Below are 16,740 nucleotides of genomic sequence, written 5' to 3' on the forward strand. Positions count from 1 at the left end.
TATAATTATAACTGATTATAGCTTTTTAAAATCAACTTTGAGGTATAATTTATATACAATAAAAGCAGCTGTTTTAATGGTACTCTTTGATGAGATTTGACAAATGTACACCCATTTAACCAACAGCATGGTCAGTATTTCAGCAACCTCAAAAGGGTCCTTTATAATCTTTGTCAGTCAGTCTTGTTATACCCCCAGCCCCAGGCAACCACTGATCTGCTTTATGTCACTATAGTTTAGTTTTGCTTTTTCTAGACCTTTCGTTGAATGGAATCATAGACTATATACTCCTTTTGATCTGGCCTCTTTTACACAGTATAATGTTATTGAGATTCATCTATGTTGGTGCCAACATCAGTAATTCGGTCCTTTTTATTGCTGAATTTCCATTATAAGGACACAACACTATTTGTATATCTATTTATACATTTAGGTCATTCCCACTTTTTGACTGTTATTAGTAAAGCTGCTATTTTCCCAAGTGATTGTACCATTTTATATTCCTAATAGCAATTAGAGTTCCAGTTGCTTCACATCCTCACCAGCATTTACAATTGTCTTTTCAAATGTCTTTTAAAATTTTAGCCGTTTTAGTGGTTTGTAGTGGAATCTCATTTTGGTTTCATTTTGCATTTGTATGGTTACAAAGTTATGTTTTGCTGAAAACTGTTCCAACTTTTCATGTTCTTATTGGCCATTCATATATCTTTTTGTGAAGTATCTGATTTTTCCCATTTTGAGTTCTTTGTTTTATTATTGGATTATAAAGATTATTTATATATTCCTGATACAAATCTTTTGTCTCATATATATATTCTGAATATATAGTCACTCAGCATGTGACTTTTCATTCTGTTTTCTTAATGATATCTTGAGAGAAGCAAAAGTTTTTAATTTTGATAAAAAATCCTCATTACCCAGCTTCAACAACATCTAGCCAATCCTGTTTCACTTATTCCTCTCACCATTGTATTATTAAAGCAAACCCTAATATTATATTATTACTTTAAATACTTTAATATGTATCTTAGACTTTAAAAAAAAACAGCCATTCTCATACTTAAAAAAATATCAAAAACAGGAAAGATAAAAAGGGAATTTCAGTTATTTGATTTTTGTAAATTTGTTAATACTAATTTGTTTAACCAGGATACAAACAAGTTCATGTTGTACATTTGACTGATGCATTGCTCTTACTGGAAAGGAAGAGTTTTCCTTCCACCCTTCGAGGTTCTTTGGCTGGTCTAATAACCTCAGGTTTAAATACCACACCCCAATACTTTCTGTTGCAGCTTATGAAAAGAAGCACATCATGTTTGATTGTCTTTCTTTGTGATCTTAAGATTGATTATGTGGTTTAGTTATTATCAGCCTAATCCAGCATAATAAAATTCCCTATCATTTATTTTCCCAATGGGCTTAGCAGCCAGCTTGATTGTATACCTCAATTTAAGCTTAGTTATATTGCAGTAACAAAAACCCTAAAGTCACGGCAGCTCTCAACAACAAAGTTTATGACTGCTTTACTCCATGTCACCTGAGGCTTAGCTTTGCTTTGCTCCCTACCATCTTCAGTCGGCTCCATGTTGCTTTTACCCCGGGACTCAGGCTGATGGAACCTAGTACACTACGGGTCTGCTGGCAGAGGTCCTAGTTTTCCATTGTATACTGTATTACTTTTCTTCCCCTTTCCTCTCACTGCAGCCACTACGCAGTGATGAATTTGACAAACAGAAGGACAGAGAAATATATTAAAATCCTATCTTCAGCACTGGCTGTGAGTGAGGCTCTGGGTGGCTCTCCTATGAATCACGTGTGTTCACTTTCAGGAAATCTGTTGAACAAAACATATATTATGTCGGCTATACAAAAGTATAGAGAAAATCATAAACATCTGTGTAGCAGTCACCCACTGAGCCACATCTTATACCATATTTGCTTCAGGTTTTGGGGAAAAGAAATAGGTATATATAATCTGGAAATCCCCTGGGTCCCCTCCTTCCTGATCAGATGAAGAAGAGGGTAACCATCATTCTTACTTTGTTAGCATTAGTAAGCTTTTATTTATTTATTTTTGCTCTACAGGTATGTACATTTAACTGTTATTTTTCATGTCTTTAATGTTAATGATTTCACACTATAAATGTAATTGTATAATTTTCCCTTGCCATTATATTTTTCATATTTATGCACATTGATACGTGCATCTCTAGTTCATTCATTTGCTCTAAGAATGCACAATCATTTAACTATGCCTGTGATAGATATTTTAGTGGCTTACACTTTTTTGCTGGTATTATGAAAACTGTGGTGAAAGTTTTTGTATGCCTCTTACTCATACATTTGTGGCTTTCAAGATATATATGCGTGCACACACACACAACCTAGAAATAGTTTTTGAGTGGTAGAGCATGCCCATGTTTAACTTTACTAAATACTGCCAAGTTGCTTTCTAATGTTGTTTTACCAATTTACATTCTCACCAGTAATATCATTGTTCCCCGTCACTCTCTTTGTCAACACTTTATTATTGACATAAATTTTGTCATTCTAAAAGATTTGAATTGATCACATTATTTGCAGTTTCCTGATTACTTAATGCATTTATTGGGTATTTTAATTTTCTCTCCTGTGAATTTCTTGTCCACAATTTTTTCCTGTCTATCTCTTTCTATGTAGGTAATGCATTCTGGAAACTGATTCTTTGAAGATTATATAGCTTGCAAATGTTTATTCTGTCTGTGCCTTCTCTTTTGTACCTTGTTTATTAATCTTTTGTTTTATGGAATAATGAACTCAAATTATCAATCCTTTCTTTTAGGATTGATACTTTTGGGATCTTCTTTAAAAAATATAGTGTTTTGGGGGGGTTTTTTGTCCCCTGATCAAGAAATTTTTCTCTACTTTGCAGTGATAAAGATTTTATACTTTCTTTAGAAATGATAAAGCTTTGCCTTTTTACATTTATGTTTTTAATCCAACCTGAAACTTATTTTGTTTATAATATTAATGAGGGAACTAATTTCATTTTTTTCTATACAGATAATCAGTTGTTTCAGCACTTTCAGTGCATAAGCCATTCCTGTCCCCAGTGGTTTGTAAAGATATCTCTGTCATATATCAAGTTTCTGTACATGTTGGGAGTGTCTGTTTTACATTGTTGCTTTTGTTTTTGTTTCAATAATATTAATATCTGGTGAGTTCTTTCAACCCTGCTTCTTGAGGAATCGGATTCCTCTTGGCTGCTATTTAGCATGTCTCTTCCATGTGCATTTTAAAATCGTCTTGTCAAGCTCCACATACTCAAAAAAATCTTGTTGGAATTTTTATTAGAATTAGACTGAGTTTGTAGATAGATTTTGAAAGAAGTGTCACAGATTTATCTGTTGAGTTCTCCCAGATTGGGCCATGATAGAATTCTCCATCTGTTGTTAGGTTTTCTAAGTTCTATATTTTTCCCAGTAACGTCTTGTACTCTTTCAATTAGGCTTATTCCTAGGAAACATACACTAATTTTTATTGTGAATAGTATTTTTTAAAAATTACATATTCCGGGGCTTCCCTGGTGGTGCAGTGGTTGAGAGTCCGCCTGACGATGCAGGGGACATGGGTTCGTGCCCCAGTCCGGGAGGATCCCACGTGCCGCGGAGCGGCTGGGCCCGTGAGCCATGGCCGCTGAGCCTACGCGTCTGGAGCTTGTGCTCCGCAATGGGAGAGGCCACAGCAGTGGGAGGCCCACGTACCACAAAAAAAATAATAATAAATTTAAAAAAATACATATTCCAATTGTTTGCTGATTGGTGTACAGCTGATTTTGCTGATTGCAGACTTGCTAAATTCTTTTCCTTCTGATAGTATAGAGTCTCCTGCCCATTACTATGTAGTTAAGTATATTTTCTATAAATAATGAACACATTGCTTTTTCCTCCCAGTCTTTGTACCTTTTATTTTTCTTGAATTACTGCCTTAGCTAGGTCCTTCAGTACAGTGCTAAATAAAACTTGTGATAGGGATGATCCTGACTTAAAAGAAATTGCTTTTAGAGTTTTGCATCATTTTTTTCCATAAGTTTGGATACATAACCATTACCTGATAACAAAACCTTTATCTAGGCAAGGAATTTTTCTTTTATTCTTACTGTTTCATAAAGATTTTTTATACTGAATGAGTGTTGAAATTTGTTGAATTCTTTCTGTTAATATTTTTCTTAATTTAATTTCATAATTTGGTTAAAGACATTAATATATTTTCTAATGCATTAATTTCTATATGCCTTTTTGAGTTAAACTCAGTTTGTTCAGGATATTATATTTAAAGTGTATATATAATTTATTAACTATTTTTACATACTTTAAATAAGTGAGGATATCCTATAATTTCTCTCCTTTTACTGTTCTATGCATCAAGAGTATATATTAGTTTTGTGAAATGAGTTGAAAAACATTCTCTTATATTCACTGGAGCAGTTTGTTAAAGATTCAGTATATATTTAACCATGAGTTCATTTTCTTAAATGGTCATAAAGTATTGGGGTTTCTATTTATTTAAGTCAGTTTTGTTGTTTCAAGAAAATTTTCCCTTTTGTCTGTCTGTTTATTTATTTATTTATAGTATAAAGTTGATTGTTGCATCTCTACTAAGATCTATATTAATGATCCTGTTTTTTTTTTTAATGATCCTGTTTTTAAAAATTCAAATTATTATTTTTTTACTATGGACATGATTTTAAACTTTAATAAGTAAATATTTATTGAATGAAATTGAAGTTTGATAAGTAAATATTTGTTGAATGAAATTAAGTCTTTGTACATATGTATCTATATTTGGAACATTTACTGAAAACTTAAAGGATTTCCTTTTTTTACCCTGTCTTCTGTCTTGTTTTAAGAATAATTAATAATTGAGAATAGTGTGAAGAAGAGAGAGGTATATATTAAATTTATATTTTTGTCACTCACTCCCTTCACCCACTACCCACAAACATGGAATCTGTTATGAGGACAGGTGATCATCCACATACCCACCTGCTTAATCTTTCTAAGCAAAGTATCTCTGCCAGCTTCTGCAGCTGATAAAATTCTAGGAGTTATATGACTCTCATTATAAACTTATATTTCAGGTGCTTGATATGTGGTCTCATAGCTTATAAAAATTTCCAATGTTACGATTTCATATTTACAGCTGAATCTATATGTATTTTGCAAAACAAAGTTGAGAAAGATTTTTAAAAAATAGCATCCAAGAGTTACTCTGTAATGGTATGAGTCCATTTTGCTAAAAAGAGAGTGGGTGAATTCATCATACTCTGTGTGTGTGTGTGTGTGTGTGCACACGCATGGCACGTACAACACTTACACATGTTTGTCTAAGTATAGAAATAGCTATTCAAGGGTATATGCCATCAGAGAGGATGAAATTCAGAGAAAAATGTATGGACTGTATTTATTGAATTATGTGTTAATTTTTAAAATTCAAATACTGAAATGAAAAATTTTCATCCAGTTTCTCCATTTCATCAATAAATGGCACATTCTAATTACTCATATGAAATAGTTTTCTTTAGTGGAAACTGATACTTTTTCATTCTTTTAAATAATCATATGCTGATATAAAGTATTGCAGTCTTTATTGGAGTTACAGTAGACAGCATTTATGTTGAAGATGTTACTATTATATTTTTTAAACAAAGTTAAGCAACATTGGTCTTGTTGATCACATAAATGTTCTTAATGTTTATGCATTGTCTTGTTTTTCTTACGTGTTTTCCAGTGTTGCTACTTCATTTGAATTTTTGAATTTTGGGTTATACTGTAGTGGTTGGCAAACTTTTTCTATAAAAGTCCAAGTAGTACACATTTTAAGCTTTGCAGGCTATGTGGTCTAAGCTGCAAATACTTAACAGCCATAGACAATATGTTAATGGGTAATCATGGCTGTGTCCCAGTAAAACTTAATTTACCCAAACAAGTGGCAGGCCAGATTTGGCCCACAGGTCCTATTTTGCCCAACTTGAATATGTAAAAATTGATCATTGCTAGTGAGAATTAATGGGAAGTTTGAACATAATGCCAGACATTTTCTCTTGAATAATGCTATGCTGAGCTCCCTACTTTTAGAAACTAGAGAAAACCTATTACTGCAAAGTTGACCTATGTAATCTTATGTATTAAAATGTGTTATATACATAGAACTAGATGTCTATATGCAATAAAGGCATTCACATTTATAGTTCGTATTTTGTTTTACCATTACCAAGTGATGGTCATTGAAAATTACTTAACATAGAGTCAAAAATCATTTTGAAATATTTTTGTTTAACTTAATGATTTAAATGAAACTTTGATAGTCGTGTACTATAAATCAGACACTCATATTCGTAGGCTAAAAGACTGGAATTAGTTGACAAAAGATATAAAACTATGAAGAAAATGTTAAAATGCTTACACCAAAATTTTTAAAGTAGTAAAGTTTAAGACCTCTTAGAATAAGTTGTTTGTTCATGATTTTGTTGGACTTGAACACTAAAGTTTTTTACGTAGAAAAAAAGGAAAACAGTGGTTTCTTTGCAATTATCATTTGCCTCTTTGTAGTTGAATTTAGAGAATACCCCATTTTTCCCCCTCCTTTATCTTCTGTCTCATCCAGTTCTGGAAGTTGCAGTGCTCAGTACAGAAGGACAGGTCCAAGACTTCAAATTTCCTCTGGGCATCAAAGGGGCAGGCAGCTCAATCCAACTGTCTGCGAATACCGTCAAACAGAACAGCAGGAATGGTAAGATGGAACAAAGTCTTTTAAAAATTGATAGGGTTTTTGTTCAGTTAAACCTATTAATTCTAAAATACTGAGTGTTTGACTCCTAATATAACAATTACAGCTTAGCATTTATAAGCAGATTTAAAGTAATGCCTTCTCTTTCCCAGTAAACTTAATCTGAATAAAGATTCCATAAGGATTTGTTTCATTTTATTCTTATTTTATTGTATCTCATCTTATTCAGAAGCATATTTTCTGTAAAGACATATGACTTTTTACCTTCCTAGGTCTTGCAAAGTTGGTGTTCATCATTTACCGGAGTCTGGGACAGTTCCTTAGTACAGAAAATGCAACCATAAAACTGGGTGCTGACTTTATCGGTCGAAATAGCACCATTGCAGTGAATTCCCATGTCATTTCAGTTTCAATCAATAAAGAATCCAGCCGAGTATACTTGACAGATCCTGTGCTTTTTACCCTACCACACATTGATGTAAGTTATGTATGCTAATGAAGTAGTGGAAAATTATAAAATCAGTGAGGAAGGAAAGCAAAACTAACATGCTAGAGATAGAGAGAGGGGGAATGGGGAAGTGGCAGAGAGGAAAGAAAAGACCTTCCCATTTGAATTTCAAATGTTGGACTAGGTCAGAGACACAAGTTTATTTAAGTCTGTGAACATAAAATTAAATGAGCCTGGTTCAGTGATTATTAGAATTTAAGTGTATTCTTAATGAAAGCTAATTCAGTAATCAACAGGAAAATGTAAATGACTATAATTTGTTTTAGAATGAAAATTAACTGTTAACCGTAGCAGCACGATAGCTCTGCCTTTTTAGTATGGCAGGTCTTTTTGGTTTGTTTGTTTGTTTACAGATCATATAAACACAATTGTTATCAAGCCCTGTGTTTTTAAAAATATAGAGTTGAAGAGATGCGATTCCTCTGCTGTGCCTTAGAATGCAAGTTGGTAGCTAAAAACACTGTGTTGGAAGATTGTCTGCAGAATTTGGCTGTTGTTATAGTAGAGAGAAAAAGTGCCCATAGATAGCCACGTAAATCTCCAGAATTCATTTGTGAACAATACATTTGTGTGGCTATTCTCTTCTTATATCTTCTGCAGTTACTTCACTCTCTTAAGAGCTTGACATACTAACTACAGGATTCAAATTGTCCCTATTGGGTCATTTAGAGCAAAAATGGGCCCCCAACAAAATAGATTTTAAAACACTTGGTCCTTACAGAATTTTCTCAGAACAAATTCATGGCTTTAATTTTGTCAGAAAAGAAAAAAAAAAATGATTCTGATGTACCATCCATATGTAAAATCATAGATGGAAATTGTAATTGTGTAAAATGGGTCTTTGGTAATTTAGAGTACACTTTAGAGTGTTTTGGACTATAAAGCCCCTTTTAAGTTAGATATCTGCCTTGTATAACATAGTCTACAGTTCTGCTGATGAAAAACTTTATAGTTCGAAACATGAAAAGTTTAATCTAAATTACCTTTTGCACATATTAAACAATGGCTATTGCCATCTTAGAGTGTAAAATCCTAATTTTATCTTGTCATTTTATTTCCCAGCCTGACAATTATTTCAATGCAAACTGCTCCTTCTGGAACTACTCAGAGAGAACTATGATGGGATATTGGTCTACCCAGGGCTGCAAGCTGGTTGACACTAATAAAACTCGTACAACGTGTGCGTGCAGCCACCTAACCAATTTTGCAATTCTCATGGCCCACAGGAAAATTGCAGTAAGTATTTGCACTTCTAATTAGTAGCAGGGAAAAACCTCAGAGATTCAAAACAGCTTGTGTAGTAGTCCCTTCTTTGGGTGTTTATCGTAACTAAAAAGCAAACAAAGTAATGTGGATTTCTAATTGCTTTTACATTGTCCATATATTTTAGGAAGTCTTGGCACTATATTTATTGCTACATCTCAAAATCGTGTGCTTTATAGACTCATTCTAAGTTTTCCCCTTTGGGCAGGTGTCAGGCAGAGGCGGTCAGGGATTTAAAAAATGAACAGCAATAGGTTATGCGAAAGAGACAGAAGGCTCTAAAGTTTAACATGCCCTCACCATCTTGAATGTTTGAATCTCATTTCAAAACTTTTGTTTTAAATTCCCTAACGACTTTGCACACTGTGCCAGACTGCAGATTTCGAAAGATCAGAATGGCTTCCGGAATATTTCTTAGTATTCATTTCTTCTTGTGATTAAGAGAACATAAGCCAGGAGATAAAAATATTTAAGAACTATAACATGAAAGCTCTCAGATCTATTATGTGCTTAACTTTTAGTATATATATATATATATATATATATATATATAATATAAAAACTCAAGGAGAAACTTAAAATTTGACTACTTGTTAGCCTGGCAAGTCATTAAAATGCCAATTATTTTGAAATAACTAAGTAATCTTTAATCTGTTGTAAAATGTTTTCTATATGTTTATGTAAGTAATTATTTTGGTCATAATTTTCTACGTAAAATCTACTTTCATAGATCATTCTTTGAATATAAAAATCAATAAGATAATATTGAACTCTGTTATATGATCATAATTTTTTTTTTTTAGTATTGAGCCCCGTTTGAACACACATGAATATTCAGAGAGTTTAGTATTAAAAGTTGAGCTATCACATGTGAAACCTATCTTACCCTTAGTTAATGTAATGCAGAAATACTAAAGTTCCTCATTTTTTTAATTTTCAGTACAAAGATGGAGTTCACGAATTACTTCTTACAGTCATCACCTGGGTGGGAATTGTCATTTCCCTTGTTTGTCTGGCTATCTGCATCTTCACCTTCTGCTTTTTCCGTGGTCTACAGAGTGACCGTAATACTATTCACAAGAACCTTTGTATCAACCTTTTCATTGCTGAATTTATTTTCCTAATAGGCATTGATAAGACAAAATACATGGTAAGTACTCCTTCTGTTTGTTGACCTTGGATCTCTGAGAATTATTATTATAACAGGTGTATCCACATATGCTGCTGTTAATATTTGACCTTGTAACTTACAATAATTGACATGGCAATACTGAAGGATAATTTGTAATAAAACACAACCCAATCATTAAGTAATATTATTATGAGTTAATTCATTTCTTGTATTAAGGTACAGTTGCATTTTTCTGGGTTGTTATTAAAACACGTAATTTGAATAGAAGAATGCTGGGTATACTAAAATGAAAAGATCCGATTTTAAAATTTTTCATTTTGTTTACATAGTCATTCTAACCAGTGATCATTTCCTCATATTCTGAGCAATTTATTCACCATCATGAGGTCTCAGTGTCGCAAAGAGAACTTAATAATTAGTTAATGCTTTACTCTGTATTCATCTGCACTGGGATGAATTTGAGAATGTTCCATGTATAACAAGAAAATGATGTTAAATAATTAGAGCTGGGATATTTATCATTAAAGCAAACTTTAAAAAATTCTGTAGTAGAAAAAAATAGAAATAATATATTTGGAAACAACTGTTCTAAAGATTTGTAAAGCAACTTATCTACAAGTAGAATATTCAGATTTAAAAATGAATAGTTCTGGAAGAGAAATTAATATGTTTTCTTATTTGCACTTACTTTTGCTATAAATAATAATGTCTTACAATGATGATATTTCTAGCACACCTAGCATTACACTCCATAAGCATTAAGCCAAATTTGGCAGTATTTTCATTTATGGAAAAAAAAATTTTTAAGAAGCAGTATTTTCTCTAAATAATGGTATATCTTAAAGACAGTAGTGAGTACTATCGGTGAATATTGTTTAGTTTTAGAGTGGGCTGTTTATATTCCTGTATTCTCTTGTGTTTTTTGCTTCTTTCCTTTATAGATAGCATGCCCAATATTTGCAGGACTTCTACACTTTTTCTTTCTGGCTGCTTTTGCTTGGATGTGCCTAGAAGGTGTGCAGCTCTATCTGATGTTAGTTGAAGTTTTTGAAAGTGAATATTCAAGGAAGAAATATTACTATGTTGCCGGTTACTTGTTTCCTGCCACAGTGGTTGGCGTTTCAGCTGCTATTGACTATAAGAGCTATGGAACAGAAAAAGCGTAAGTAATTGCAAGTGACCTGAGTGTTTTTCAAGTGAATAACTTTTTAAAGCCTGTTAGCTATCAGTGAGGGTCCCTGACAGACTAAAATAGCATCTAAAAGCCTTATTGGTAAGAAAATGGGCATGCCATGCACAAGTTACAATCAAGTCTTTTGTAATTTTCTAGGTTGAGAGGATTTGTACTCTGGCAAGGCATATTCTAAATTATGGACTTCTTTTTAACACAAAAGATTGACCTCTAACAAATTGAAAAAGTAAATAACTTTTTGGCCTTAGAAAGATATTAGGTAAAAATTTTTCTGAACTTAAAGCATCTGACAGGTTTAACTATTCCGTTTTTAAGCTAATGTTTCATTAGCTCTCTTTGTGCAGCCGACCCTCTAGGTAACTCTCGTTCTGAGTTGTGACAGTACCACATTCCAGCCCATATGTTTTACTTTGATAATATTTTATCAGGCAGTTTGAAAGGATTAAAATAAGTCACTGTCATTCATTTATAAAAAAATATATTTATGGAAAGTGACAGAAGGTAGACCATGTTTCTAAGGATTTTATTTGCTAGAGGCATGAATTTGCTTTCCAATTCTGTTTATTTTTTCCTTTGATAAAATTAGTTATATAAAGATTCTTTGGACTAAAGAAAGCTTTTTGACTACACAGATGATGAAAGACAAATAAAAGAAATTCATTGGGGATTTGATGTTATATGAAAAATGAACCACTAAGTAAAATCTGTCTTAATAAGTTTATGCATCATTTACTCTAATACAGTATGAATTCTATGCTTTGATTTTTTTTCTAGTATTCATCCATTCCCAGTTGAGGTGTTATATTTGTGCTATACTGTTTTGCAACAAACATTACATCTGACCACTTTTTTTTTTTTTTTTTTTTTTTGCGGTACATGGGCCTCTCACTGCTGTGGCATCTCCCGCCGCGGAGCACAGGCTCCAGACGTGCAGGCCCAGCGGCCACGGCTCTCAGGCCCAGCCTCTCCGCGGCATGTGGGATCTTCCCGGACCGGGGCACGAACCCGTGTCGCCTGCATTGGCAGGCGGACTCTCAACCACTGTGCCACCAGGGAAGCCCTGACCACTTATTTTTTTAATCTCTTATGTTCCATAGGGTTAAACATTTTAGCTCAGATACAGATCTAAAGGCAAATTTTGAAGATAAGAACTTTTTAAAAATGAGACAATTTGGAATACCAAGTTTCGTGTTTTTCTTAGTAAAGTCAGAGGTCTTAACCATCAGGATTGGGGTGGGGGGTTATTGTTTTCCCCATATAAGCATAATTATGTATGTCTTTATCAAATTTAAAACCTAAAGTGAAGAACAGTAGAATTATTCAAATTGTTCTTGCCCATGATAAATTAATTTTCAAAGGTAAGTGTAAAGATACTTTTGCTTGTTAGATTTTTAAAATTTTGCTCTACTTGTGATATTGAGCATCCATTGAAGATACTTAATATTCTTTTCTTTTCATAATAGTTGCTGGCTTCATGTTGATAACTATTTCATATGGAGTTTCATTGGACCTGTTACCTTCATTATTCTGGTAAGCAGACTCTATTTTTCCTTCATTTTTAGCTTGCTGCTTTAGCAGTACAATTGAAACAGGGGTAATTTGTTTTACTGTTAATTTATCTGTGCATTCAAAGATTTATAAGCATGTCTAGCTTACAGAATAAAATTATGTAGTATATTTTACATTCGATATCATTATTGAGTTTATACACTTGCTAATTAGTACTATTTTTAAAAACACTCTTTCCTTTAAGAAATACTTTTCCCCATTTGTAATTTAATTTGCAAAAATGTCAGGTATTAATCTTTATGTTAAGATTGTATGATTTTAAAGTAGTTTGATAATTAGAAAGGAATAACTGATATGTATAGTATATTTTGGTTTTGAGTAGTGGAATTTTTTGTTAAGAGATTTAGTTCACGAAGTTACATCTTTAAAATCTATAGTATTAGCTCTGCACCAAGCCTGTGTAGCATTTATGAATTGAATGTTTTATGGAAGTAAAAGAACATTAGCTTAATATTTATTATCTTCATTTCCACACAGTAATTTAGTACTTTTAAATAAATGTCCACACCCTAAATTCTTTTTAGGGCATAAAAAAGGTTTTTTTAAGCTTAGCGTAATAAATAAATATTAAATAAATTTTAAACTCATTAGAAATAAAATTACTTTTCTAAGACTTAAAATACCAAATAATAATATTGGTTTCTAAGAAATTTTATTTTAAAATAAACCTGATACAACTTAAGTATAATGACATTAAGGTATTTTTTAACTTAAATTATCAGTAGTCAAATATAGTTGAAATTTTTTTAAAAAGCTAAAATATTTGGATTTAAAACTTCTCGGTTTTAGCATCATGCTGTTACAAATAAGTGTTATTGACCATTAGAAGATTGAAAATGAAACAATCAAGTTTATATATTGCCTATAACTGTTTATTCCTGTTAAGATTTTTTCTTTAAAAAAGGTGACACAAGTAAGCTTATTAAGATATTTCTACTGTTAATAGTATTACAATTATAGCTACTAGTACGTCAGTAAAATTAAGAAAAAAATTTAGTAGTTCAAGGAAACTTAAAACTACTTTTGTCACTAAAATGAATTCTTTTATACAATTACTTATGAAAGCAAAATGAAAATTTGAGATGAATGCCTGTATGAATCGAACCAGTAAAAAACACTCTCAAGTGTTCTTAGGAAAGCTGATTTCTCATCAAAATTATTCAATCCAGATGATTGTCCCAATTTTTTGTTCTTTGCTTATGCTAACACAGCCTAAGCCTATCTTGAATTAAATGACAAACAGCTGATATGAAAGGGGTATGATCCTTAAAAACTCAAGCTTTTTTTTTCTCCCTGACCCCTTGGCCGAACATACTGATACTTTGAAAATTGTAAAAATCATTTTAGGGATATTTGATCTATACTTCTGTCCTACTGCAGTTTTGTTTATTTTCTATCTCTGAAGATAAATACTGTCTTTAGAGTATTAAAAAACATTTCACTGGGCGAAAGGAGTTAATGTTCGTATATACTCAGCTTCCAGTAAGAAAAGAGGTAAAGGACATTTTATTGTATTGCCCTTTTATAGTGAGAGCCTACCATTGTTTTTTAGTCTTGTCATTATTATCCTTTACCAAGTCATTTACGTTGAAATGTGAAGGGCTTTGGTGTTCCCAACTTAAAAACAAAACAAAACAGCAGGTAGCAATCACAGTACAGATCCTGGGAGTAATTCTTCTCCTGCAATTGCTTTGCCCTCTAATCGTCCCAACACAGAAAGACAGAGTGGTATTGAAGTGTAAAACGTCATCTCAAATGTAACCTAAAGTGAGATATGTGATTGTACAGCACATGTTTGTTGAGTATTAATATATTTACCTGTATATATCCTTATGGTGATATAGGTCATTTAAAAGTCAGTTCAGACACAGTTTAAAAATTTATACGATATAAATTATATTGTATACTGTCCTTTTAAGGAATAACAAAAAGTACCTATTGATATTCCTAGAAAGCATAGTTTTGCATTTCCAGCTTTTCTGAATTGAAATTACATAACTTAATAGTATTAAATAAGTGTACATTTTTAATAATTTTCAATGAAGGAAAAAAACATGTTATGGAACATAAAACTTCCTACTTCTGTATTTCTATAGAATATCTTGCCTACAGGCGCTAGAGTTATTATATCCATGAGAAAAGTGCTTGTAAGTAATGAGCAGTGGGAAACCATTAGTATGCCTGAAATGGTTTAATGAAAGCTTGGATCATGACACGTCAGGAGCTGTTCTTATCATTTGGACAGCTCCATCTGCATCGTTAATAATTAATTCAGTTCAGTAAGAGTTCAGCTCACACACTCACTTAGAAGTCTTCCTCAGAGAACACCTCTCTGGCTGCTAGTCCCAGGGAGAAATAGGTTTCTGCTTGGCTAACAGCAAAGATCTGGAGATAGAAGTGCAGTTTTAGAGTTGCATTTGCCAGGTAGCAAAAGCTCTAGGGAGGACAAAAGGGGTCAGAACATGTGCAGTTCAGTTAGGTTACTTCAGAGTGGTGTTTCTGTTCTTGTGTCTTATCATATCCATGTCAGGACGGCAAGCTTTGGAATGAATTTTAAGCTGCTAAGCTCAAATGGATATGATTCAATTGAGCAGGTCGATAACTATAAAACAAACTGTGCACTCCTATAATCTATGGTACCATTTTCTTTCTTTAAACTCTTTGTATTTTCATGTTCATCAATATGGGTGAGGATTAGCTAAGCCGTATCATCAAGTAGTGATGAATTTTATCAGCAAATTACATGACAGATTATTTAAACAGTAATTTATGAAATTATTTTTGGGGATAGATAGAAGAGTATTATTTGTTATTGAAAGAGAAAGAATGCCCCATTTAGTGATTTAACTCCTTATAGCTGAATAGGAGAATTCTTTTCTTTTTAATTTGGTCTCACACTTTCACATAAAATTCTATTAAGAGGTACCCATCTACCTATTTACCTGTACACACACACACACACACACACACACACGCACACACAGAGCCGAGTTAAAATCTGATTAATTCCTGGATGAGTTGCCTCATCTTCAAACTTAATCTTCAGTGTGGGCATTTAGACTGGTGAGTTGACATACAACATGTAACACAATCCTGTTAACTTGTACTTACTAGAGGCTTCTACACGAATGATTAATGACATGTATACCAGCTGTAGACAATCTTTATGTACATAGCTGTAACTCCATCTTTTTCATTTCTCATTGATGCATAGCACCTTTCAACCTATCCCAAAATACTCTGTTTAACAGAAGTATATGGCTAGAAAGACCCATTTATGTCATAGGGAAAATGATAAGAAGAAAGAACTCAGTACGTCATTTGAAACTAAGGTTTTCAGTCTTCAAGTGACTATTTTGGACAATAGATTTTATCAAAGATTTTTTCTGCCCCCTCTATTTCTTGTTCTGATTCCCATAGTTACATTTTAAGAGAACAAGAGAAGAGAAAAGAAGAAAATCTATTGAAATGTTTTATTATGCAAAATTATAACTCTTATTAGAGTATATTGCCTCCTGAAAAAGATCATAGGAACAGTATTTATCCATGAAACTAAAAATTAGCATTTACATTTTTAGACACTGGAGAAAATCAGAGAACTTTAAAACCACAGTTTAAAGAATTTGTTAACACTTCAGTAAGTGTTCTATTTAATTCCAGAAAATATTTCACTCACATATATTTTGGTGGCAATGTATTAAAATGTTCAGTACCTAAATAATAGACATTTTTTTGGTAAATAATTTGTATTAGTAAAATTTTTTAATGTGGAGTTGAGGAAAAGAAAAATATCTCACGCTTAGCAGTTTTTGCTGTTACGCTGTGATTCACAATGTCTTGCATACCTTTTTTCGTAATTACTTTGTCTGACAATGATGTTATTTTCTCCTATTAAACATACCATTGCCTCAGTAATTATATATCGTCGTTGTATTTCAAAGACTAAATTAGTGTTGGATTTAACTAAATTTCTTGGCAACTTAACCATTAGTGCGTTGGCTAAAATTTTATTTTCAGTTTCTGTAAATTGGAGAATTCACAGACACTTGTGAAACAGTCTGACTGCAAGAGTCCTTCTGTGGTTTTATGATTATTTTTCTAGGATTTTAAGTTGTTTTTAAAGAGACTCACTTTTAAAACATCTTCTTGAAACATTTGATTTTAAATATGCTAGAAACAATAGCTTTCTTTCCCCACTCGGGTTTTATGGGTTTGTGTGATATTAAGCTGTGTATGAATATAACTAGCACAGACAGGATTAAGAAAACGCAAATAACTGTTCAAAGTACAATTTGGCTAGTGGGAATA

General features: G+C 32.5%; 1 protein-coding gene across 17 annotated transcripts in view; it reads left to right on the forward strand.

Annotated features, from left to right (window-relative positions):
* ADGRL2 (adhesion G protein-coupled receptor L2) overlaps positions 1-16,740 on the forward strand; it is a 177,470-nt gene that overhangs the window by 144,884 nt on the left and 15,846 nt on the right. For all 17 annotated transcript variants that reach the window (XM_032633476.1, XM_032633545.1, XM_032633526.1 and 14 more), the window contains 6 exons: positions 6,646-6,771; positions 7,041-7,246; positions 8,339-8,512; positions 9,480-9,689; positions 10,613-10,833; positions 12,327-12,393. In XM_032633476.1, the coding sequence (XP_032489367.1) occupies positions 6,646-6,771; positions 7,041-7,246; positions 8,339-8,512; positions 9,480-9,689; positions 10,613-10,833; positions 12,327-12,393 (1,004 nt within the window). The remainder of the gene's footprint in view (positions 1-6,645; positions 6,772-7,040; positions 7,247-8,338; positions 8,513-9,479; positions 9,690-10,612; positions 10,834-12,326; positions 12,394-16,740) is intronic.

Source organism: Phocoena sinus, chromosome 1, assembly GCF_008692025.1.
Source record: "Phocoena sinus isolate mPhoSin1 chromosome 1, mPhoSin1.pri, whole genome shotgun sequence".
Taxonomy (NCBI): Eukaryota; Metazoa; Chordata; class Mammalia; order Artiodactyla; family Phocoenidae; genus Phocoena; species Phocoena sinus.